The sequence below is a fragment of the Gymnoscopelus braueri genome, assembly GCF_963280865.1.
Source record: "Gymnoscopelus braueri genome assembly, chromosome: 2".
Taxonomy (NCBI): Eukaryota; Metazoa; Chordata; class Actinopteri; order Myctophiformes; family Myctophidae; genus Gymnoscopelus; species Gymnoscopelus braueri.
In genome coordinates, this window is record NC_137604.1 from 526,201 (window position 1) to 551,529 (window position 25,329).

General features: G+C 55.9%; 1 protein-coding gene across 1 annotated transcript in view; it reads right to left on the bottom strand.

Annotated features, from left to right (window-relative positions):
- LOC308074026 (son of sevenless homolog 1-like) overlaps positions 1-25,329 on the bottom strand; it is a gene marked incomplete at its 5' end in the record, with an annotated part of 159,817 nt that overhangs the window by 73,011 nt on the left and 61,477 nt on the right. The window contains 1 exon segment of the mRNA XM_080413363.1: positions 2,225-2,334. Within this exon segment, the coding sequence (XP_080269489.1) occupies positions 2,225-2,334 (110 nt within the window).

A 25,329-nucleotide genomic window follows, 5' to 3' on the forward strand; every position in this document is an offset into this window, starting at 1 on the left:
TACTTACAACACCTACCATCAGCTCCCAGTACTTACAACACCTACCATCAGCTCCAGTACTTACAACACCTACCATCAGCTCCCAGTACTTAAAACAACACCTACCATCAGCTCCCAGTACTTACAACAACACCTACCATCAGCTCCCAGTACTTACAACAACACCTACCATCAGCTCCCAGTACTTACAACACCTACCATCAGCTCTCAGTACTTACAACACCTACAATCAGCTCTCAGTACTTACAACACCTACCATCAGCTCTCAGTACTTACAACACCTACCATCAGCTCTCAGTACTTACAACACCTACCATCAGCTCTCAGTACTTACAACACCTACCATCAGCTCTCAGTACTTACAACACCTACCATCAGCTCTCAGTACTTACAACACCTACCATCAGCTCTCAGTACTTACAACACCTACCATCAGCTCTCAGTACTTACAACACCTACCATCAGCTCTCAGTACTTACAACACCTACCATCAGCTCTCAGTACTTACAACACCTACCATCAGCTCTCAGTACTTACAACACCTACCATCAGCTCCCAGTACTTACAACACCTACCATCAGCTCTCAGTACTTACAACACCTACCATCAGCTCTCAGTACTTACAACACCTACCATCAGCTCTCAGTACTTACAACACCTACCATCAGCTCTCAGTACTTACAACACCTACCATCAGCTCCCAGTACTTACAACACCTACCATCAGCTCTCAGTACTTACAACACCTACCATCAGCTCTCAGTACTTACAACACCTACCATCAGCTCTCAGTACTTACAACACCTACCATCAGCCCCCAGTACTTAAAACAACACCTCGTCATCTTAGTAGAGACTTTCCTGGACTCCACCATTCCAGATGGGGCAGATGAGATACAGATTCCTGGCTACTCACTCAGCTGTCGCAGAGATCACTGGAGCAACCTATGGCGGTATAGCAGTTTAATGTGTAGAAGGTGTCTCCATCTACCATAATCCATCCAAAGATCAAATCAATGAAAATGTCCCTCCGTGTTGTTCTAGGAAAGAGTCCTACACAGTGTCCTGATTGAAGGTATTCTGAACTCAAAACCACTTGCATACATTTCCTCTGACCTTGCTGACCCCTGACCCTGTCACACCAAACCCGTTGTTGATGGGGCGGCCTGACTCCTCTGTTCTCCAGGCAATCTATTGTTCAAGTGAACTCCTTGGCCAAAGAAGATGGCGTCACAGTCAGAACTTGGCTGATCAGTTTTGGTCAGCCTTTATCGAATTCTACCGGCCAAACCTTCAAGCCAGGCAAACATGGGCGACTGCCAAGGAGAAGTTGAATTCAGGTCAGGTTGTGATGATAGTTGACCATCAACTTCCTCGAGCATCATGGCCTATTGGAAGGATAACTGAAACCTTCCATGGAAAGCATGGAAAGGTTCGCAGTGATCAAGTCATTATTCAAGGTCGAGAATACATACGCCCTGTTTCCAGATTAATCCCACTCCCTGAAATCACTGAAGAAACCAAATGAACGTATTTGCTGCACAACTCCGGGGGCGGCTGTTAAAAACGACAAGGTTAATTTCCCCTCCGCTCCAGAAGGAGACGCCACCATGGGGTTCAGTGGTACCGACCTCACTTCCTCCCACTACAAACAGGACTGGATTCCCATTCTCCCTTTGTCTCCAAACACATGCACAGCCAGCCTCTGTGTTTGTCACGTGTCTGTTGATCAATGTTTAATAACCATGTGTCTGTTGATCTTGGTTTAATAACCATGTGTCTGTTGATCAATGTTTAATAACCATGTGTCTGTTGATCTTGGTTTAATAACCATGTGTCTGTTGATCTTGGTTTAAGAACCATGTGTCTGTTGAACTTGGTTTAATAACCATGTGTCTGTTGAACTTGGTTTAATAACCATGTGTCTGTTGAACTTGGTTTAATAACCATGTGTCTGTTGATCTTGGTTTAATAACCATGTGTCTGTTGAACTTGGTTTAATAACCATGTGTCTGTTGATCTTGGTTTAATAACCATGTGTCTGTTGATCTTGGTTTAATAACCATGTGTCTGTTGATCAATGTTTAACAACCATGTGTCTGTTGACCAGGTAAATAAACTGGTGGTTTGTGGTTCCAGTTTGAACGTTCAATCCTAACAATTAGTGTCTATGTGTAGTGTGTGTGTAGAATATAGTGTGTATATATTATCATTAGTGTCTGTTACCTTCATGCTGGGTTCAGGTCTTAAACAATAAGGCTGGTTCTGGTATTGTTGAATTTCTCCGGTGATTTCTGCAACTTTACGACGTTTACTGAAGTTAATCAGGTCTTTACCTACAACAACACAACAATACACACTTTTAACAACACAACAATACACACTGTTAAAGTCTTTACCTACAACACAACACAACAATACACACTGTTAAAGTCTTTACCTACAACAACACAACAATACACACTGTTAAAGTCTTTACCTACAACACAACACAACAATACACACTGTTAAAGTCTTTACCTACAACACAACACAACAATACACACTGTTAAAGTCTTTACCTACAACAACACAACAATACACACTGTTAAAGAACAACACAACAATACACACTGTTTAACACAACAATACACAACAACACAACAATACACACTGTTTTGTGATCCGTTCATTAAACTCTTAAACAGTAGAGACCATAGGGTAGCAACAAGTAGCCAGTGATTAACTATCAGACTTCCTGTGGTGGCTTTTCAAAATAAGACTCACTGAATAGTAGAAAGCGTTGTACTATGGTTACTCAATACAGGTTTTAATTTGAAGTTAATACTGGTTAGTTCCTTTCTTTTTCTTACTTAAAATCAGCAAAGAAAACATAAAACACTTCCATTCTGTTCTCAATAATAAATAAATAAATGCATTACGCAACATATATGTAACTCAGAGCAAAATGATTTGCCTACATATATGTAACTCAGAGTACGAATGGAACCATATGGACATTTGGTATATATACATATATATGTTTATATATGTATATATATGTATATATATATGTATATATATATGTATATATATATGTATATTTATATATATGTATACATATGTATATATATGTATCCAAACCACTGCTCTACAGCATTTTATAAACAACTGGGAGCCATGGGCCGTCCTTTCATGAGGAGGAGGAGGGACTAGGACAGGTGGGAGGTCTTGTAGGAGGAGGGACTAGGACAGGTGGGAGGTCTTGTAGGAGGAGGGACTAGGACAGGTGGGAGGTCTTGTAGGAGGAGGGACTAGGACAGGTGGGAGGTCTTGTAGGAGGAGGGACTAGGACAGGTGGGAGGTCTTGTAGGAGGAGGGACTAGGACAGGTGGGAGGTCTTGTAGGAGGAGGGACTAGGACAGGTGGGAGGTCTTGTAGGAGGAGGGACTAGGATAGGTGGGAGGTCTTGTAGGAGGAGGGACTAGGACAGGTGGGAGGTCTTGTAGGAGGAGGAGGAGGGACTAGGACAGGTGGGTGGTCTTGTAGGAGGAGGAGGGACTAGGGACATGTGGGAGGTCTTGTAGGAGGAGGGACTAGGATAGGTGGGAGGTCTTGTAGGAGGAGGGACTAGGACAGGTGGGTGGTCTTGTAGGAGGAGGAGGAGGGACTAGGATAGGTGGGAGGTCTTGTAGGAGGAGGGACTAGGACAGGTGGGTGGTCTTGTAGGAGGAGGAGGAGGGACTAGGACAGGTGGGTGGTCTTGTAGGAGGAGGAGGGACTAGGACAGGTGGGAGGTCTTGTAGGAGGAGGAGGGACTAGGACAGGTGGGAGGTCTTGTAGGAGGAGGAGGGACTAGGACAGGTGGGAGGTCTTGTAGGAGGAGGAGGGACTAGGACAGGTGGGTGGTCTTGTAGGAGGAGGGACTAGGACAGGTGGGAGGTCTTGTAGGAGGAAGAGGAGGGACTAGGACAGGTGGGAGGTCTTGTAGGAGGAGGAGGGACTAGGACAGGTGGGTGGTCTTGTAGGAGGAGGAGGGACTAGGACAGGTGGGTGGTCTTGTAGGAGGAGGAGGAGGGACTAGGACAGGTGGGAGGTCTTGTAGGAGGAGGAGGGACTAGGACAGGTGGGAGGTCTTGTAGGAGGAGGAGGGACTAGGACAGGTGGGTGGTCTTGTAGGAGGCGGAGGAGGGACTAGGACAGGTGGGAGGTCTTGTAGGAGGAGGAGGAGGGACTAGGACAGGTGGGAGGTCTTGTAGGAGGAGGAGGGACTAGGACAGGTGGGTGGTCTTGTAGGAGGAGGAGGAGGGACTAGGACAGGTGGGAGGTCTTGTAGGAGGAGGAGGGACTAGGACAGGTGGGAGGTCTTGTAGGAGGAGGAGGGACTAGGACAGGTGGGTGGTCTTGTAGGAGGCGGAGGAGGGACTAGGACAGGTGGGAGGTCTTGTAGGAGGAGGAGGAGGGACTAGGACAGGTGGGAGGTCTTGTAGGAGGAGGAGGGACTAGGACAGGTGGGAGGTCTTGTAGGAGGAGGAGGGACTAGGACAGGTGGGTGGTCTTGTAGGAGGAGGAGGAGGGACTAGGACAGGTGGGAGGTCTTGTAGGAGGAGGAGGAGGGACTAGGACAGGTGGGAGGTCTTGTAGGAGGAGGAGGGACTAGGACAGGTGGGAGGTCTTGTAGGAGGAGGAGGGACTAGGACAGGTGGGTGGTCTTGTAGGAGGAGGAGGGACTAGGACAGGTGGGAGGTCTTGTAGGAGGAGGAGGGACTAGGACAGGTGGGAGGTCTTGTAGGAGGAGGAGGGACTAGGACAGGTGGGAGGTCTTGTAGGAGGAGGGACTAGGACAGGTGGGAGGTCTTGTAGGAGGAAGAGGAGGGACTAGGACAGGTGGGTGGTCTTGTAGGAGGAGGGACTAGGACAGGTGGGAGGTCTTGTAGGAGGAAGAGGAGGGACTAGGACAGGTGGGTGGTCTTGTAGGAGGAGGAGGAGGAGGGACTAGGACAGGTGGGAGGTCTTGTAGGAGGAGGAGGAGGGACTAGGACAGGTGGGTGGTCTTGTAGGAGGAGGAGGGACTAGGACAGGTGGGAGGTCTTGTAGGAGGAGGAGGGACTAGGACAGGTGGGTGGTCTTGTAGGAGGAGGAGGAGGGACTAGGACAGGTGGGTAGTCTTGTAGGAGGAGGAGGAGGGACTAGGACAGGTGGGTGGTCTTGTAGGAGGAGGAGGAGGGACTAGGACAGGTGGGTAGTCTTGTAGGAGGAGGGACTAGGACAGGTGGGAGGTCTTGTAGGAGGAGGAGGAGGGACTAGGACAGGTGGGAGGTCTTGTAGGAGGAGGAGGGACTAGGACAGGTGGGTGGTCTTGTAGGAGGAGGAGGAGGGACTAGGACAGGTGGGAGGTCTTGTAGGAGGAGGAGGAGGGACTAGGACAGGTGGGTGGTCTTGTAGGAGGAGGATGAGGGACTAGGACAGGTGGGAGGTCTTGTAGGAGGAGGAGGAGGGACTAGGACAGGTGGGTGGTCTTGTAGGAGGAGGGACTAGGACAGGTGGGAGGTCTTGTAGGAGGAGGAGGAGGGACTAGGACAGGTGGGAGGTCTTGTAGGAGGAGGAGGAGGGACTAGGACAGGTGGGTGGTCTTGTAGGAGGAGGAGGAGGGACTAGGACAGGTGGGAGGTCTTGTAGGAGGAGGAGGAGGGACTAGGACAGGTGGGTGGTCTTGTAGGAGGAGGAGGAGGGACTAGGACAGGTGGGTAGTCTTGTAGGAGGAGGAGGGACTAGGACAGGTGGGTGGTCTTGTAGGAGGAGGAGGAGGAGGGACTAGGACAGGTGGGAGGTCTTGTAGGAGGAGGAGGAGGGACTAGGACAGGTGGGAGGTCTTGTAGGAGGAGGAGGAGGGACTAGGACAGGTGGGTGGTCTTGTAGGAGGAGGAGGAGGGACTAGGACAGGTGGGAGGTCTTGTAGGAGGAGGGACTAGGACAGGTGGGAGGTCTTGTAGGAGGAGGAGGAGGGACTAGGACAGGTGGGTGGTCTTGTAGGAGGAGGAGGAGGGACTAGGACAGGTGGGAGGTCTTGTAGGAGGAGGAGGAGGGACTAGGACATGTGGGAGGTCTTGTAGGAGGAGGAGGAGGGACTAGGACAGGTGGGTGGTCTTGTAGGAGGAGGAGGGACTAGGACAGGTGGGAGGTATTGTAGGAGGAGGAGGAGGGACTAGGACAGGTGGGTGGTCTTGTAGGAGGAGGAGGAGGGACTAGGACAGGTGGGTGGTCTTGTAGGAGGAGGAGGAGGGACTAGGACAGGTGGGAGGTCTTGTAGGAGGAGGAGGAGGGACTAGGACAGGTGGGTGGTCTTGTAGGAGGAGGAGGAGGGACTAGGACAGGTGGGTGGTCTTGTAGGAGGAGGAGGAGGGACTAGGACAGGTGGGAGGTCTTGTAGGAGGAGGAGGAGGGACTAGGACAGGTGGGTGGTCTTGTAGGAGGAGGAGGGACTAGGACAGGTGGGAGGTCTTGTAGGAGGAGGAGGAGGGACTAGGACAGGTGGGTGGTCTTGTAGGAGGAGGAGGAGGAGGGACTAGGACAGGTGGGTGGTCTTGTAGGAGGAGGAGGGACTAGGACAGGTGGGAGGTCTTGTAGGAGGAGGAGGAGGAGGGACTAGGACAGGTGGGTGGTCTTGTAGGAGGAGGAGGGACTAGGACAGGTGGGAGGTCTTGTAGGAGGAGGAGGAGGGACTAGGACAGGTGGGTGGTCTTGTAGGAGGAGGAGGAGGAGGGACTAGGACATGTGGGAGGTCTTGTAGGAGGAGGAGGAGGGACTAGGACAGGTGGGTGGTCTTGTAGAAGGAGGAGGAGGGACTAGGACAGGTGGGAGGTCTTGTAGGAGGAGGAGGAGGGACTAGGACAGGTGGGAGGTCTTGTAGGAGGAGGAGGGACTAGGACAGGTGGGTGGTCTTGTAGGAGGAGGAGGGACTAGGACAGGTGGGAGGTCTTGTAGGAGGAGGAGGAGGGACTAGGACAGGTGGGTGGTCTTGTAGGAGGAGGAGGAGGGACTAGGACATGTGGGAGGTCTTGTAGGAGGAGGAGGAGGGACTAGGACAGGTGGGTGGTCTTGTAGGAGGAGGAGGAGGGACTAGGACAGGTGGGAGGTCTTGTAGGAGGAGGAGGGACTAGGACAGGTGGGAGGTCTTGTAGGAGGAGGGACTAGGACAGGTGGGTGGTCTTGTAGGAGGAGGAGGAGGGACTAGGACAGGTGGGAGGTCTTGTAGGAGGAGGAGGAGGGACTAGGACAGGTGGGTGGTCTTGTAGGAGGAGGAGGGACTAGGACAGGTGGGAGGTCTTGTAGGAGGAGGAGGAGGGACTAGGACAGGTGGGAGGTCTTGTAGGAGGAGGAGGAGGGACTAGGACAGGTGGGAGGTCTTGTAGGAGGAGGAGGAGGGACTAGGACAGGTGGGTGGTCTTGTAGGAGGAGGAGGAGGAGGGACTAGGACAGGTGGGTGGTCTTGTAGGAGGAGGAGGGACTAGGACAGGTGGGAGGTCTTGTAGGAGGAGGAGGAGGAGGGACTAGGACAGGTGGGTGGTCTTGTAGGAGGAGGAGGGACTAGGACAGGTGGGAGGTCTTGTAGGAGGAGGAGGAGGGACTAGGACAGGTGGGTGGTCTTGTAGGAGGAGGAGGAGGAGGGACTAGGACATGTGGGAGGTCTTGTAGGAGGAGGAGGAGGGACTAGGACAGGTGGGTGGTCTTGTAGAAGGAGGAGGAGGGACTAGGACAGGTGGGAGGTCTTGTAGGAGGAGGAGGAGGGACTAGGACAGGTGGGAGGTCTTGTAGGAGGAGGAGGGACTAGGACAGGTGGGTGGTCTTGTAGGAGGAGGAGGGACTAGGACAGGTGGGAGGTCTTGTAGGAGGAGGAGGAGGGACTAGGACAGGTGGGTGGTCTTGTAGGAGGAGGAGGAGGGACTAGGACATGTGGGAGGTCTTGTAGGAGGAGGAGGAGGGACTAGGACAGGTGGGTGGTCTTGTAGGAGGAGGAGGAGGGACTAGGACAGGTGGGAGGTCTTGTAGGAGGAGGAGGGACTAGGACAGGTGGGAGGTCTTGTAGGAGGAGGGACTAGGACAGGTGGGTGGTCTTGTAGGAGGAGGAGGAGGGACTAGGACAGGTGGGAGGTCTTGTAGGAGGAGGAGGAGGGACTAGGACAGGTGGGTGGTCTTGTAGGAGGAGGAGGGACTAGGACAGGTGGGAGGTCTTGTAGGAGGAGGAGGAGGGACTAGGACAGGTGGGAGGTCTTGTAGGAGGAGGAGGAGGGACTAGGACAGGTGGGAGGTCTTGTAGGAGGAGGAGGAGGGACTAGGACAGGTGGGAGGTCTTGTAGGAGGAGGAGGAGGGACTAGGACAGGTGGGAGGTCTTTTAGGAGGAGGGACTAGGACAGGTGGGTAGTCTTGTAGGAGGAGGAGGAGGGACTAGGACAGGTGGGTGGTCTTGTAGGAGGAGGAGGGACTAGGACAGGTGGGTAGGTCTTGTAGGAGGAGGAGGAGGGACTAGGACAGGTGGGAGGTCTTGTAGGAGGAGGAGGAGGGACTAGGACAGGTGGGAGGTCTTGTAGGAGGAGGGACTAGGACAGGTGGGAGGTCTTGTAGGAGGAGGAGGAGGGACTAGGACAGGTGGGTGGTCTTGTAGGAGGAGGAGGAGGGACTAGGACAGGTGGGTGGTCTTGTAGGAGGAGGAGGAGGGACTAGGACAGGTGGGAGGTCTTGTAGGAGGAGGAGGAGGGACTAGGACATGTGGGAGGTCTTGTAGGAGGAGGAGGAGGGACTAGGACAGGTGGGTGGTCTTGTAGGAGGAGGAGGGACTAGGACAGGTGGGAGGTCTTGTAGGAGGAGGAGGAGGGACTAGGACAGGTGGGTGGTCTTGTAGGAGGAGGAGGAGGGACTAGGACAGGTGGGTGGTCTTGTAGGAGGAGGAGGAGGGACTAGGACAGGTGGGAGGTCTTGTAGGAGGAGGAGGAGGAGGAGGGACTAGGACAGGTGGGAGGTCTTGTAGGAGGAGGAGGAGGGACTAGGACAGGTGGGTGGTCTTGTAGGAGGAGGAGGAGGGACTAGGACAGGTGGGAGGTCTTGTAGGAGGAGGGACTAGGACAGGTGGGAGGTCTTGTAGGAGGAGGAGGAGGGACTAGGACAGGTGGGTGGTCTTGTAGGAGGAGGAGGAGGGACTAGGACAGGTGGGAGGTCTTGTAGGAGGAGGAGGAGGGACTAGGACATGTGGGAGGTCTTGTAGGAGGAGGAGGAGGGACTAGGACAGGTGGGTGGTCTTGTAGGAGGAGGAGGGACTAGGACAGGTGGGAGGTATTGTAGGAGGAGGAGGAGGGACTAGGACAGGTGGGTGGTCTTGTAGGAGGAGGAGGAGGGACTAGGACAGGTGGGAGGTCTTGTAGGAGGAGGAGGAGGGACTAGGACAGGTGGGAGGTCTTGTAGGAGGAGGAGGAGGGACTAGGACAGGTGGGTGGTCTTGTAGGAGGAGGAGGAGGGACTAGGACAGGTGGGTGGTCTTGTAGGAGGAGGAGGAGGGACTAGGACAGGTGGGAGGTCTTGTAGGAGGAGGAGGAGGGACTAGGACAGGTGGGTGGTCTTGTAGGAGGAGGAGGGACTAGGACAGGTGGGAGGTCTTGTAGGAGGAGGAGGGACTAGGACAGGTGGGAGGTCTTGTAGGAGGAGGAGGAGGGACTAGGACAGGTGGGTGGTCTTGTAGGAGGAGGAGGAGGAGGGACTAGGACAGGTGGGTGGTCTTGTAGGAGGAGGAGGGACTAGGACAGGTGGGAGGTCTTGTAGGAGGAGGAGGAGGAGGGACTAGGACAGGTGGGTGGTCTTGTAGGAGGAGGAGGGACTAGGACAGGTGGGAGGTCTTGTAGGAGGAGGAGGAGGGACTAGGACAGGTGGGTGGTCTTGTAGGAGGAGGAGGAGGAGGGACTAGGACATGTGGGAGGTCTTGTAGGAGGAGGAGGAGGGACTAGGACAGGTGGGTGGTCTTGTAGAAGGAGGAGGAGGGACTAGGACAGGTGGGAGGTCTTGTAGGAGGAGGAGGAGGGACTAGGACAGGTGGGAGGTCTTGTAGGAGGAGGAGGGACTAGGACAGGTGGGTGGTCTTGTAGGAGGAGGAGGGACTAGGACAGGTGGGAGGTCTTGTAGGAGGAGGAGGAGGGACTAGGACAGGTGGGTGGTCTTGTAGGAGGAGGAGGAGGGACTAGGACATGTGGGAGGTCTTGTAGGAGGAGGAGGAGGGACTAGGACAGGTGGGTGGTCTTGTAGGAGGAGGAGGAGGGACTAGGACAGGTGGGAGGTCTTGTAGGAGGAGGAGGGACTAGGACAGGTGGGAGGTCTTGTAGGAGGAGGGACTAGGACAGGTGGGTGGTCTTGTAGGAGGAGGAGGAGGGACTAGGACAGGTGGGAGGTCTTGTAGGAGGAGGAGGAGGGACTAGGACAGGTGGGTGGTCTTGTAGGAGGAGGAGGGACTAGGACAGGTGGGAGGTCTTGTAGGAGGAGGAGGAGGGACTAGGACAGGTGGGAGGTCTTGTAGGAGGAGGAGGAGGGACTAGGACAGGTGGGAGGTCTTGTAGGAGGAGGAGGGACTAGGACAGGTGGGAGGTCTTGTAGGAGGAGGAGGAGGGACTAGGACAGGTGGGAGGTCTTTTAGGAGGAGGGACTAGGACAGGTGGGTAGTCTTGTAGGAGGAGGAGGAGGGACTAGGACAGGTGGGTGGTCTTGTAGGAGGAGGAGGGACTAGGACAGGTGGGTAGTCTTGTAGGAGGAGGAGGAGGGACTAGGACAGGTGGGAGGTCTTGTAGGAGGAGGAGGAGGGACTAGGACAGGTGGGAGGTCTTGTAGGAGGAGGGACTAGGACAGGTGGGAGGTCTTGTAGGAGGAGGAGGAGGGACTAGGACAGGTGGGTGGTCTTGTAGGAGGAGGAGGAGGGACTAGGACAGGTGGGTGGTCTTGTAGGAGGAGGAGGAGGGACTAGGACAGGTGGGAGGTCTTGTAGGAGGAGGAGGAGGGACTAGGACATGTGGGAGGTCTTGTAGGAGGAGGAGGAGGGACTAGGACAGGTGGGTGGTCTTGTAGGAGGAGGAGGGACTAGGACAGGTGGGAGGTCTTGTAGGAGGAGGAGGAGGGACTAGGACAGGTGGGTGGTCTTGTAGGAGGAGGAGGAGGGACTAGGACAGGTGGGTGGTCTTGTAGGAGGAGGAGGAGGGACTAGGACAGGTGGGTGGTCTTGTAGGAGGAGGAGGGACTAGGACAGGTGGGTGGTCTTGTAGGAGGAGGAGGGACTAGGACAGGTGGGAGGTCTTGTAGGAGGAGGAGGAGGAGGGACTAGGACAGGTGGGTGGTCTTGTAGGAGGAGGAGGGACTAGGACAGGTGGGAGGTCTTGTAGGAGGAGGAGGGACTAGGACAGGTGGGAGGTCTTGTAGGAGGAGGAGGATGGACTAGGACAGGTGGGAGGTCTTGTAGGAGGAGGAGGATGGACTAGGACAGGTGGGAGGTCTTGTAGGAGGAGGAGGATGGACTAGGACAGGTGGGAGGTCTTGTAGGAGGAGGAGGATGGACTAGGACAGGTGGGAGGTCTTGTAGGAGGAGGAGGATGGACTAGGACAGGTGGGAGGTCTTGTAGGAGGAGGAGGAGGAGGGACTAGGACAGGTGGGTGGTCTTGTAGGAGGAGGAGGAGGGACTAGGACAGGTGGGTGGTCTTGTAGGAGGAGGAGGAGGAGGGACTAGGACAGGTGGGTGGTCTTGTAGGAGGAGGAGGAGGGACTAGGACAGGTGGGTGGTCTTGTAGGAGGAGGGACTAGGACAGGTGGGAGGTCTTGTAGGAGGAAGAGGAGGGACTAGGACAGGTGGGTGGTCTTGTAGGAGGAGGAGGAGGAGGGACTAGGACAGGTGGGAGGTCTTGTAGGAGGAGGAGGAGGGACTAGGACAGGTGGGTGGTCTTGTAGGAGGAGGAGGGACTAGGACAGGTGGGAGGTCTTGTAGGAGGAGGAGGGACTAGGACAGGTGGGTGGTCTTGTAGGAGGAGGAGGAGGGACTAGGACAGGTGGGTAGTCTTGTAGGAGGAGGAGGAGGGACTAGGACAGGTGGGTGGTCTTGTAGGAGGAGGAGGAGGGACTAGGACAGGTGGGTAGTCTTGTAGGAGGAGGGACTAGGACAGGTGGGAGGTCTTGTAGGAGGAAGAGGAGGGACTAGGACAGGTGGGTGGTCTTGTAGGAGGAGGAGGAGGAGGGACTAGGACAGGTGGGTGGTCTTGTAGGAGGAGGAGGAGGAGGGACTAGGACAGGTGGGAGGTCTTGTAGGAGGAGGAGGAGGGACTAGGACAGGTGGGTGGTCTTGTAGGAGGAGGAGGGACTAGGACAGGTGGGAGGTCTTGTAGGAGGAGGAGGGACTAGGACAGGTGGGTGGTCTTGTAGGAGGAGGAGGAGGGACTAGGACAGGTGGGTAGTCTTGTAGGAGGAGGAGGAGGGACTAGGACAGGTGGGAGGTCTTGTAGGAGGAGGAGGAGGGACTAGGACAGGTGGGAGGTCTTGTAGGAGGAGGAGGAGGGACTAGGACAGGTGGGTGGTCTTGTAGGAGGAGGAGGAGGGACTAGGACAGGTGGGTAGTCTTGTAGGAGGAGGAGGGACTAGGACAGGTGGGAGGTCTTGTAGGAGGAGGAGGGACTAGGACAGGTGGGTAGTCTTGTAGGAGGAGGAGGGACTAGGACAGGTGGGTGGTCTTGTAGGAGGAGGAGGAGGAGGGACTAGGACAGGTGGGTAGTCTTGTAGGAGGAGGGACTAGGACAGGTGGGAGGTCTTGTAGGAGGAGGAGGAGGGACTAGGACAGGTGGGAGGTCTTGTAGGAGGAGGAGGGACTAGGACAGGTGGGAGGTCTTGTAGGAGGAGGAGGGACTAGGACAGGTGGGAGGTCTTGTAGGAGGAGGAGGAGGGACTAGGACAGGTGGGAGGTCTTGTAGGAGGAGGAGGAGGGACTAGGACAGGTGGGTGGTCTTGTAGGAGGAGGGACTAGGACAGGTGGGAGGTCTTGTAGGAGGAGGAGGAGGGACTAGGACAGGTGGGAGGTCTTGTAGGAGGAGGAGGAGGGACTAGGACAGGTGGGTGGTCTTGTAGGAGGAGGAGGAGGGACTAGGACAGGTGGGTAGTCTTGTAGGAGGAGGAGGGACTAGGACAGGTGGGTGGTCTTGTAGGAGGAGGAGGAGGAGGGACTAGGACAGGTGGGTAGTCTTGTAGGAGGAGGAGGAGGGACTAGGACAGGTGGGAGGTCTTGTAGGAGGAGGAGGAGGGACTAGGACAGGTGGGAGGTCTTGTAGGAGGAGGAGGGACTAGGACAGGTGGGTGGTCTTGTAGGAGGAGGAGGAGGGACTAGGACAGGTGGGAGGTCTTGTAGGAGGAGGAGGAGGGACTAGGACAGGTGGGTGGTCTTGTAGGAGGAGGAGGAGGGACTAGGACAGGTGGGAGGTCTTGTAGGAGGAGGAGGAGGGACTAGGACAGGTGGGTGGTCTTGTAGGAGGAGGAGGGACTAGGACAGGTGGGTGGTCTTGTAGGAGGAGGAGGAGGGACTAGGACAGGTGGGAGGTCTTGTAGGAGGAGGAGGGACTAGGACAGGTGGGTGGTCTTGTAGGAGGAGGAGGGACTAGGACAGGTGGGAGGTCTTGTAGGAGGAGGAGGGACTAGGACAGGTGGGTGGTCTTGTAGGAGGAGGAGGAGGGACTAGGACAGGTGGGAGGTCTTGTAGGAGGAGGAGGAGGGACTAGGACAGGTGGGAGGTCTTGTAGGAGGAGGAGGGACTAGGACAGGTGGGAGGTCTTGTAGGAGGAGGAGGGACTAGGACAGGTGGGTGGTCTTGTAGGAGGAGGAGGAGGGACTAGGACAGGTGGGAGGTCTTGTAGGAGGAGGAGGAGGGACTAGGACAGGTGGGTGGTCTTGTAGGAGGAGGAGGAGGGACTAGGACAGGTGGGTAGTCTTGTAGGAGGAGGAGGGACTAGGACAGGTGGGTGGTCTTGTAGGAGGAGGAGGAGGAGGGACTAGGACAGGTGGGTAGTCTTGTAGGAGGAGGAGGAGGGACTAGGACAGGTGGGAGGTCTTGTAGGAGGAGGAGGAGGGACTAGGACAGGTGGGAGGTCTTGTAGGAGGAGGAGGGACTAGGACAGGTGGGTGGTCTTGTAGGAGGAGGAGGAGGGACTAGGACAGGTGGGAGGTCTTGTAGGAGGAGGAGGAGGGACTAGGACAGGTGGGTGGTCTTGTAGGAGGAGGAGGAGGGACTAGGACAGGTGGGAGGTCTTGTAGGAGGAGGAGGAGGGACTAGGACAGGTGGGTGGTCTTGTAGGAGGAGGAGGGACTAGGACAGGTGGGTGGTCTTGTAGGAGGAGGAGGAGGGACTAGGACAGGTGGGAGGTCTTGTAGGAGGAGGAGGGACTAGGACAGGTGGGTGGTCTTGTAGGAGGAGGAGGGACTAGGACAGGTGGGAGGTCTTGTAGGAGGAGGAGGGACTAGGACAGGTGGGTGGTCTTGTAGGAGGAGGAGGAGGGACTAGGACAGGTGGGAGGTCTTGTAGGAGGAGGAGGAGGGACTAGGACAGGTGGGAGGTCTTGTAGGAGGAGGAGGGACTAGGACAGGTGGGAGGTCTTGTAGGAGGAGGAGGGACTAGGACAGGTGGGTGGTCTTGTAGGAGGAGGAGGAGGGACTAGGACAGGTGGGAGGTCTTGTAGGAGGAGGAGGAGGGACTAGGACAGGTGGGAGGTCTTGTAGGAGGAGGAGGAGGGACTAGGACAGGTGGGTGGTCTTGTAGGAGGAGGAGGAGGGACTAGGACAGGTGGGTAGTCTTGTAGGAGGAGGAGGGGGGACTAGGACAGGTGGGAGGTCTTGTAGGAGGAGGAGGAGGGACTAGGACAGGTGGGAGGTCTTGTAGGAGGAGGAGGAGGGACTAGGACAGGTGGGTGGTCTTGTAGGAGGAGGAGGAGGGACTAGGACAGGTGGGAGGTCTTGTCGGAGGAGGGACTAGGACAGGTGGGTGGTCTTGTAGGAGGAGGAGGAGGGACTAGGACAGGTGGGTGGTCTTGTAGGAGGAGGAGGAGGGACTAGGACAGGTGGGAGGTCTTGTAGGAGGAGGAGGAGGGACTAGGACATGTGGGAGGTCTTGTAGGAGGAGGAGGAGGGACTAGGACAGGTGGGTGGTCTTGTAGGAGGAGGAGGGACTAGGACAGGTGGGAGGTCTTGTAGGAGGAGGAGGAGGGACTAGGACAGGTGGGAGGTCTTGTAGGAGGAGGAGGAGGGACTAGGACAGGTGGGAGGTCTTGTAGGAGGAGGAGGAGGGACTAGGACAGGTGGGAGGTCTTGTAGGAGGAGGAGGAGGGACTAGGACAGGTGGGTGGTCTTGTAGGAGGAGGAGGAGGGACTAGGACAGGTGGGTGGTCTTGTAGGAGGAGGAGGAGGGACTAGGACAGGTGGGAGGTCTTGTAGGAGGAGGAGGAGGGACTAGGACAGGTGGGTGGTCTTGTAGGAGGAGGAGGAGGGACTAGGACAGGTGGGTGGTCTTGTAGGAGGAGGAGGGACTAGGACAGGTGGGAGGTCTTGTAGGAGGAGGAGGGACTAGGACAGGTGGGAGGTCTTGTAGGAGGAGGAGGAGGGACTAGGACAGGTGGGTGGTCTTGTAGGAGGAGGAGGAGGAGGGACTAGGACATGTGGGAGGTCTTGTAGGAGGAGGAGGAGGGACTAGGACAGGTGGGTGGTCTTGTAGAAGGAGGAGGGACTAGGACAGGTGGGAGGTCTTGTAGGAGGAGGAGGAGGGACTAGGACAGGTGGGTGGTCTTGTAGGAGGAGGAGGGACTAGGACAGGTGGGAGGTCTTGTAGGAGGAGGAGGAGGGACTAGGACAGGTGGGTGGTCTTGTAGGAGGAGGAGGAGGAGGGACTAGGACATGTGGGAGGTCTTGTAGGAGGAGGAGGAGGGACTAGGACAGGTGGGTGGTCTTGTAGAAGGAGGAGGAGGGACTAGGACAGGTGGGAGGTCTTGTAGGAGGAGGAGGAGGGACTAGGACAGGTGGGAGGTCTTGTAGGAGGAGGAGGGACTAGGACAGGTGGGTGGTCTTGTAGGAGGAGGAGGGACTAGGACAGGTGGGAGGTCTTGTAGGAGGAGGAGGAGGGACTAGGACAGGTGGGTGGTCTTGTAGGAGGAGGAGGAGGGACTAGGACAGGTGGGTGGTCTTGTAGGAGGAGGAGGGACTAGGACAGGTGGGAGGTCTTGTAGGAGGAGGAGGAGGAGGGACTAGGACAGGTGGGTGGTCTTGTAGGAGGAGGAGGAGGGACTAGGACATGTGGGAGGTCTTGTAGGAGGAGGAGGAGGGACTAGGACAGGTGGGTGGTCTTGTAGGAGGAGGAGGAGGGACTAGGACAGGTGGGAGGTCTTGTAGGAGCAGGAACAAGCGGAAGCGCCATGAAGGACGGCCGCATTCGTACATGCTCCGTAACATCGCAACGTTTTTCCATCTTTTTAGTATTTTTTAGCCTTCTCTTCTTTCCCTACACCGTCGCGTGTCTAAGGAGTTATGACAGACAAGCACTTATGGACATTAGCACAGCGATTACACACAGAATTCCGGACTTTTTTGCTGAAAACCTTCCACTCGGCTGGGTGGGGGGTGGGGTCCCCTTTGTTCCGGCTGGATCAACAAACCCCCGACGAAAAAGACCGTGGCGAAGAGGCACTAGAGCGGGAGTTCTCGTAAGAACAACAAAACGTGGATATAAACCTGCACTGCCTTCAATCCTGCTAGCGAACGTTAGATCTCTGTGTGAATCAAGAACAGTGACCACTATGGACGACTTACTGGCGCGCGTTAAATACAACGCAGAGACGAGGAGGACTAGTATTGTTGTGCTAACAGAGACGTGGCTAACGGAGTTAGCATCTGATTCTTCTATCACTCCTCCTGGCTTCACCGCGTATAGGAAGGACAGAGATCCTGTACTGAGCGGTAAGCAACGTGGGGGGGGAGTTTGTGCCTTGATCAACAACAACTGGTGCAAAGATGTTAAAATCCTAGACAGTCACTGCTCACCAGACCTTGAACTTTTAATCATAGCCTGCCGTCCTTTCTACCTACCACGCGACTTCAGCATCGTGATTGTAGCCGTTGTTTACATTCATCCTGGAGCTAATAAGGACACAGCTATGAGGGAATTACACCAGGCGATCAGTGCACAAGAAAATCGCCACCCGGACTGCGCAGTCATCTGCCTAGGCGACTTCAACCGGACAGACTTAAAAAAGGTCTTTCCCAAATTCCACCAGCATGTCGCCTGCAGTACCCGTGGTGACAATATTCTTGACCACTGCTACACGCCCTTCAAGGATGGATACAAAGCTCTCCGCCGCCCACCGCTAGGAAGCTCTGACCACGACGCCATCCAGCTGCTACCTGCCTACAAACAGAGGCTAAAAAGGGAGCCGGTCGTTGAGAAGGAAATCCGAATCTGGTCTGAGGACACAGACGCTATGCTACAATCCTGCTTCTACCAGACTGACTGGGGGATGTTTAAGAACGCCGCTGGGAATAACATCAACGAACTCTCAGACTCAGTCACTGGCTTTATCAGCAAGTGCATAGATGACATAGTCCCAAAAAAGACAGTTCGGATCTATCCCAATCAGAAACCATGGATGGACAGCGGAGTACGTGCACATCTGCATGAACGGGACGCTGGTTTCAAATCTGGCGACGTGGAAACGCGCAACACGACGCGCGCGGCCCTAAACAGCGCCATCAGGAAGGCGAAAAAGGCCTACACAAAAAAGATGCAAGACAAACTCAGCAGTGGCGACATCAGGAGCACATGGCAGGCAGTACACACCTTGACAGACTGCAAAACAAGAACCAGAAGCGAGGTGAACCCGCCTGCCTCCCTCCCCAACGAACTGAACACTTTCTACGGCCGGTTTGAGATCAGCTCCAACCGCGGCAGCCAAGCAGGGCCATCAGCAGCACCAGCAGAGGAGAACCCTCCTCTAACCATCTCGGAGAGAGAAGTGCGTACAGCCTTCACACGGGTCAACATCCACAAGGCAGCCGGACCTGATGGGATTCCAGGCCGGGTCCTTAAGACATGTGCAGACCAGCTGGCGGGTGTCTTCGCTGACATCTTTAACCTCTCCCTCTCCCTGGCTGTGGTCCCTGCAGGGTTCAAAATGTCAACCATTGTGCCCATTCCCAAAAAGGCCAAAGTGACATGCCTGAACGACTGGAGACCTGTTGCTCTCACCCCGATCGTCAGCAAGTGTTTCGAGAAACTGGTGAGGGAATACATCAGCTCCACGCTACCTGCCTCGCTGGATCCGTGGCAGTATGCATACCGCAAAAACAGATCCACCGACGACGCTATTGCCATGGCTCTCCACACCGTCCTCTCGCACATGGACAACAAGCTGCTGAAGGACAAATATGTACGTATGCTGTTCGTGGACTACAGCTCAGCATTCAACACCATTGTCCCAGCAATACTTGACAAAAAGCTCAGACACCTAGGGCTACACCCAAGCATGTGCGACTGGATACAGGACTTCTTGTCCAACCGACATCAGGTGGTGAGAATGGGCAGCATCACATCCGACCCCCTGACCCTCAACACCGGAGCACCCCAGGGATGCGTGCTGAGCCCTCTCCTCTACTCCCTGTACACGTATGACTGCATAGCCACACACGTCTCCAACACCATCATAAAGTACGCGGACGACACGACAGTGATAGGCCGAATCGTCAACAACGACGAGTCTGACTACAGAGAGGAGATCAAATCACTGGCACACTGGTGTCGTGAGAACAACCTCTCTCTTAACGTCGACAAGACCAAAGAACTGATCGTGGACTTCAGGAGGCCGCGGAGAGACCATGCGCCCATCCTCATCGACGGTGCTGCAGTGGAAAGGGTCAGCGAGTTCAAGTTCCTCGGAGTACACATCGAGGAGGACCTCAAATGGGAGACGCACTCCACACACGTGAGGAAAAAGGCTCAGCAGCGACTGTACTGGCTCCGCCGCCTGAAGAAGCTCGGAGTAGGACGTCGCATCCTCAGGCTGTACTACAACAGTTCTGTTGAAGGCATCCTAACAGGCTGTGTCACGGCCTGGTACGGGAACTGCACTGCCCGAGAAAAGGTCAGCCTACAACGAGTAGTGCGATCGGCAGAGCGGATAATGGGAATCGAGCTCCCAGCGCTCCAGGAACTGTACAAAAAGCGGTGCGTGGTCAAAGCCAAGCGCATCATCAAGGACAAGCACCACCCAAGTCACAGACTGTTCAACCCCCTACAACGACCGCGACCGGGCAAGGGGCTCTACCGCAGTATCAAGAGTTCCACCACCAGATTTTGGTGTAGTTTCAATCCAACTGCTGTCAGAATGCTGAATGGGGCATAAGCCTGGATGAGTTCAGCAGCCTGACAGCAGGCGGCGCAGACTTTTCTGGCTCTTCCTGAACACACCTGTGGATTATACCAGGGACAATTACTTGGACTTTAGCCCCCCCCTCGGACACACCTGTGGACTACACCAGGTACAAATGACTTTTGTTGCACTCCCTCATGGAGCTACATGCGGATTATACTAGGGTCAGTCCACTCTAGGTGGACACGCACTGACCTTTTGCACCTTAATCCCTTGTATAACGCACTGACTTTTTTTGGGTCTTTTTATTGTGCTCCTTTTCCTCTAAGCACCTTAACGTCCTTTGTCTATCATGCACAGTATAAGTATAACATGCACAGTATACAATACATTGCTGCTATGCTCAGGCACCTTAGTTTAGTTTTTTTATTATCTCAGGTAATTTGTAAATATGTAGATAACTTGTCTGGCCTTCTGTTGCTCTCTTGTTTTTGATCTCCTTCCCACCTGCCCCCCACCCTCTTCTTCTCCCCCCCCCCCCCCCCTCTTCTTTCTATGGAAACTAACGTTGCGATGGGAACGATGTACAAAAAAGAATTTCACCCACTTTTTTACCTTGTAAACCTGTGATGTGACAATAAAACTGATTCTGATTCTGATTCTGATTCTGAGGAGGGACTAGGACAGGTGGGTGGTCTTGTAGGAGGAGGAGGAGGGACTAGGACATGTGGGAGGTCTTGTAGGAGGAGGAGGAGGGACTAGGACAGGTGGGTGGTCTTGTAGGAGGAGGAGGAGGGACTAGGACAGGTGGGAGGTCTTGTAGGAGGAGGAGGGACTAGGACAGGTGGGAGGTCTTGTAGGAGGAGGGACTAGGACAGGTGGGTGGTCTTGTAGGAGGAGGAGGAGGGACTAGGACAGGTGGGAGGTCTTGTAGGAGGAGGAGGAGGGACTAGGACAGGTGGGTGGTCTTGTAGGAGGAGGAGGGACTAGGACAGGTGGGAGGTCTTGTAGGAGGAGGAGGAGGGACTAGGACAGGTGGGAGGTCTTGTAGGAGGAGGAGGAGGGACTAGGACAGGTGGGAGGTCTTGTAGGAGGAGGAGGAGGGACTAGGACAGGTGGGAGGTCTTGTAGGAGGAGGGACTAGGACAGGTGGGTAGTCTTGTAGGAGGAGGAGGAGGGACTAGGACAGGTGGGTGGTCTTGTAGGAGGAGGAGGAGGAGGGACTAGGACATGTGGGAGGTATTGTAGGAGGAGGAGGGACTAGGACAGGTGGGTGGTCTTGTAGGAGGAGGAGGAGGAGGGACTAGGACATGTGGGAGGTATTGTAGGAGGAGGAGGAGGGACTAGGACAGGTGGGTGGTCTTGTAGGAGGAGGAGGAGGGACTAGGACAGGTGGGTGGTCTTGTAGGAGGAGGAGGGACTAGGACAGGTGGGTGGTCTTGTAGGAGGAGGAGGGACTAGGACAGGTGGGAGGTCTTGTAGGAGGAGGAGGAGGAGGGACTAGGACAGGTGGGAGGTCTTGTAGGAGGAGGAGGGACTAGGACAGGTGGGAGGTCTTGTAGGAGGAGGAGGAGGGACTAGGACAGGTGGGAGGTCTTGTAGGAGGAGGAGGAGGGACTAGGACAGGTGGGTGGTCTTGTAGGAGGAGGAGGGACTAGGACAGGTGGGAGGTCTTGTAGGAGGAGGAGGAGGGACTAGGACAGGTGGGTGGTCTTGTAGGAGGAGGAGGAGGGACTAGGACAGGTGGGAGGTCTTGTAGGAGGAGGAGGGACTAGGACAGGTGGGAGGTCTTGTAGGAGGAGGAGGAGGGACTAGGACAGGTGGGAGGTCTTGTAGGAGGAGGAGGAGGGACTAGGACAGGTGGGTGGTCTTGTAGGAGGAGGAGGGACTAGGACAGGTGGGAGGTCTTGTAGGAGGAGGAGGAGGGACTAGGACAGGTGGGAGGTCTTGTAGGAGGAGGAGGAGGGACTAGGACAGGTGGGTGGTCTTGTAGGAGGAGGAGGAGGGACTAGGACATGTGGGAGGTCTTGTAGGAGGAGGAGGAGGGACTAGGACAGGTGGGTGGTCTTGTAGGAGGAGGAGGAGGGACTAGGACAGGTGGGAGGTCTTGTAGGAGGAGGAGGGACTAGGACAGGTGGGTAGTCTTGTAGGAGGAGGAGGAGGGACTAGGACAGGTGGGAGGTCTTGTAGGAGGAGGAGGAGGGACTAGGACAGGTGGGTGGTCTTGTAGGAGGAGGAGGGACTAGGACAGGTGGGAGGTCTTGTAGGAGGAGGAGGAGGGACTAGGACAGGTGGGAGGTCTTGTAGGAGGAGGAGGAGGGACTAGGACAGGTGGGTGGTCTTGTAGGAGGAGGAGGAGGGACTAGGACAGGTGGGAGGTCTTGTAGGAGGAGGGACTAGGACAGGTGGGAGGTCTTGTAGGAGGAGGGACTAGGACAGGTGGGTAGTCTTGTAGGAGGAGGAGGAGGGACTAGGACAGGTGGGTGGTCTTGTAGGAGGAGGAGGAGGGACTAGGACAGGTGGGTGGTCTTGTAGGAGGAGGAGGAGGGACTAGGACAGGTGGGAGGTCTTGTAGGAGGAGGAGGAGGGACTAGGACAGGTGGGAGGTCTTGTAGGAGGAGGAGGAGGGACTAGGACAGGTGGGAGGTCTTGTAGGAGGAGGAGGAGGGACTAGGACAGGTGGGTGGTCTTGTAGGAGGAGGAGGGACTAGGACAGGTGGGAGGTCTTGTAGGAGGAGGAGGAGGGACTAGGACAGGTGGGTGGTCTTGTAGGAGGAGGAGGAGGGACTAGGACAGGTGGGAGGTCTTGTAGGAGGAGGGACTAGGACAGGTGGGTGGTCTTGTAGGAGGAGGAGGAGGGACTAGGACAGGTGGGTGGTCTTGTAGGAGGAGGAGGAGGGACTAGGACAGGTGGGTGGTCTTGTAGGAGGAGGAGGAGGGACTAGGACAGGTGGGAGGTCTTGTAGGAGGAGGAGGGACTAGGACAGGTGGGTGGTCTTGTAGGAGGAGGAGGAGGGACTAGGACAGGTGGGTAGTCTTGTAGGAGGAGGAGGAGGGACTAGGACAGGTGGGAGGTCTTGTAGGAGGAGGAGGAGGGACTAGGACAGGTGGGAGGTCTTGTAGGAGGAGGAGGAGGGACTAGGACAGGTGGGTGGTCTTGTAGGAGGAGGAGGAGGGACTAGGACAGGTGGGTAGTCTTGTAGGAGGAGGAGGGACTAGGACAGGTGGGAGGTCTTGTAGGAGGAGGAGGGACTAGGACAGGTGGGTAGTCTTGTAGGAGGAGGAGGGACTAGGACAGGTGGGTGGTCTTGTAGGAGGAGGAGGAGGAGGGACTAGGACAGGTGGGTAGTCTTGTAGGAGGAGGGACTAGGACAGGTGGGAGGTCTTGTAGGAGGAGGAGGAGGGACTAGGACAGGTGGGAGGTCTTGTAGGAGGAGGAGGAGGGACTAGGACAGGTGGGAGGTCTTGTAGGAGGAGGAGGGACTAGGACAGGTGGGAGGTCTTGTAGGAGGAGGAGGAGGGACTAGGACAGGTGGGAGGTCTTGTAGGAGGAGGAGGAGGGACTAGGACAGGTGGGTGGTCTTGTAGGAGGAGGGACTAGGACAGGTGGGAGGTCTTGTAGGAGGAGGAGGAGGGACTAGGACAGGTGGGAGGTCTTGTAGGAGGAGGAGGAGGGACTAGGACAGGTGGGTGGTCTTGTAGGAGGAGGAGGAGGGACTAGGACAGGTGAGTAGTCTTGTAGGAGGAGGAGGGACTAGGACAGGTGGGTGGTCTTGTAGGAGGAGGAGGAGGAGGGACTAGGACAGGTGGGTAGTCTTGTAGGAGGAGGAGGAGGGACTAGGACAGGTGGGAGGTCTTGTAGGAGGAGGAGGAGGGACTAGGACAGGTGGGAGGTCTTGTAGGAGGAGGAGGGACTAGGACAGGTGGGTGGTCTTGTAGGAGGAGGAGGAGGGACTAGGACAGGTGGGAGGTCTTGTAGGAGGAGGAGGAGGGACTAGGACAGGTGGGTGGTCTTGTAGGAGGAGGAGGAGGGACTAGGACAGGTGGGAGGTCTTGTAGGAGGAGGAGGAGGGACTAGGACAGGTGGGTGGTCTTGTAGGAGGAGGAGGGACTAGGACAGGTGGGTGGTCTTGTAGGAGGAGGAGGAGGGACTAGGACAGGTGGGAGGTCTTGTAGGAGGAGGAGGGACTAGGACAGGTGGGTGGTCTTGTAGGAGGAGGAGGGACTAGGACAGGTGGGAGGTCTTGTAGGAGGAGGAGGGACTAGGACAGGTGGGTGGTCTTGTAGGAGGAGGAGGAGGGACTAGGACAGGTGGGAGGTCTTGTAGGAGGAGGAGGAGGGACTAGGACAGGTGGGAGGTCTTGTAGGAGGAGGAGGGACTAGGACAGGTGGGAGGTCTTGTAGGAGGAGGAGGGACTAGGACAGGTGGGTGGTCTTGTAGGAGGAGGAGGAGGGACTAGGACAGGTGGGAGGTCTTGTAGGAGGAGGAGGAGGGACTAGGACAGGTGGGTGGTCTTGTAGGAGGAGGAGGAGGGACTAGGACAGGTGGGTAGTCTTGTAGGAGGAGGAGGGACTAGGACAGGTGGGTGGTCTTGTAGGAGGAGGAGGAGGAGGGACTAGGACAGGTGGGTAGTCTTGTAGGAGGAGGAGGAGGGACTAGGACAGGTGGGAGGTCTTGTAGGAGGAGGAGGAGGGACTAGGACAGGTGGGAGGTCTTGTAGGAGGAGGAGGGACTAGGACAGGTGGGTGGTCTTGTAGGAGGAGGAGGAGGGACTAGGACAGGTGGGAGGTCTTGTAGGAGGAGGAGGAGGGACTAGGACAGGTGGGTGGTCTTGTAGGAGGAGGAGGAGGGACTAGGACAGGTGGGAGGTCTTGTAGGAGGAGGAGGAGGGACTAGGACAGGTGGGTGGTCTTGTAGGAGGAGGAGGGACTAGGACAGGTGGGTGGTCTTGTAGGAGGAGGAGGAGGGACTAGGACAGGTGGGAGGTCTTGTAGGAGGAGGAGGGACTAGGACAGGTGGGTGGTCTTGTAGGAGGAGGAGGGACTAGGACAGGTGGGAGGTCTTGTAGGAAGAGGAGGGACTAGGACAGGTGGGTGGTCTTGTAGGAGGAGGAGGAGGGACTAGGACAGGTGGGAGGTCTTGTAGGAGGAGGAGGAGGGACTAGGACAGGTGGGAGGTCTTGTAGGAGGAGGAGGGACTAGGACAGGTGGGAGGTCTTGTAGGAGGAGGAGGGACTAGGACAGGTGGGAGGTCTTGTAGGAGGAGGAGGAGGGACTAGGACAGGTGGGAGGTCTTGTAGGAGGAGGAGGAGGGACTAGGACAGGTGGGTAGTCTTGTAGGAGGAGGAGGGGGGACTAGGACAGGTGGGAGGTCTTGTAGGAGGAGGAGGAGGGACTAGGACAGGTGGGTGGTCTTGTAGGAGGAGGAGGAGGGACTAGGACAGGTGGGAGGTCTTGTCGGAGGAGGGACTAGGACAGGTGGGAGGTCTTGTAGGAGGAGGAGGAGGGACTAGGACAGGTGGGTGGTCTTGTAGGAGGAGGAGGAGGGACTAGGACAGGTGGGAGGTCTTGTAGGAGGAGGAGGAGGGACTAGGACATGTGGGAGGTCTTGTAGGAGGAGGAGGAGGGACTAGGACAGGTGGGTGGTCTTGTAGGAGGAGGAGGGACTAGGACAGGTGGGAGGTCTTGTAGGAGGAGGAGGAGGGACTAGGACAGGTGGGAGGTCTTGTAGGAGGAGGAGGAGGGACTAGGACAGGTGGGAGGTCTTGTAGGAGGAGGAGGAGGGACTAGGACAGGTGGGTGGTCTTGTAGGAGGAGGAGGAGGGACTAGGACAGGTGGGAGGTCTTGTAGGAGGAGGGACTAGGACAGGTGGGAGGTCTTGTAGGAGGAGGAGGAGGGACTAGGACAGGTGGGTGGTCTTGTAGGAGGAGGAGGAGGGACTAGGACAGGTGG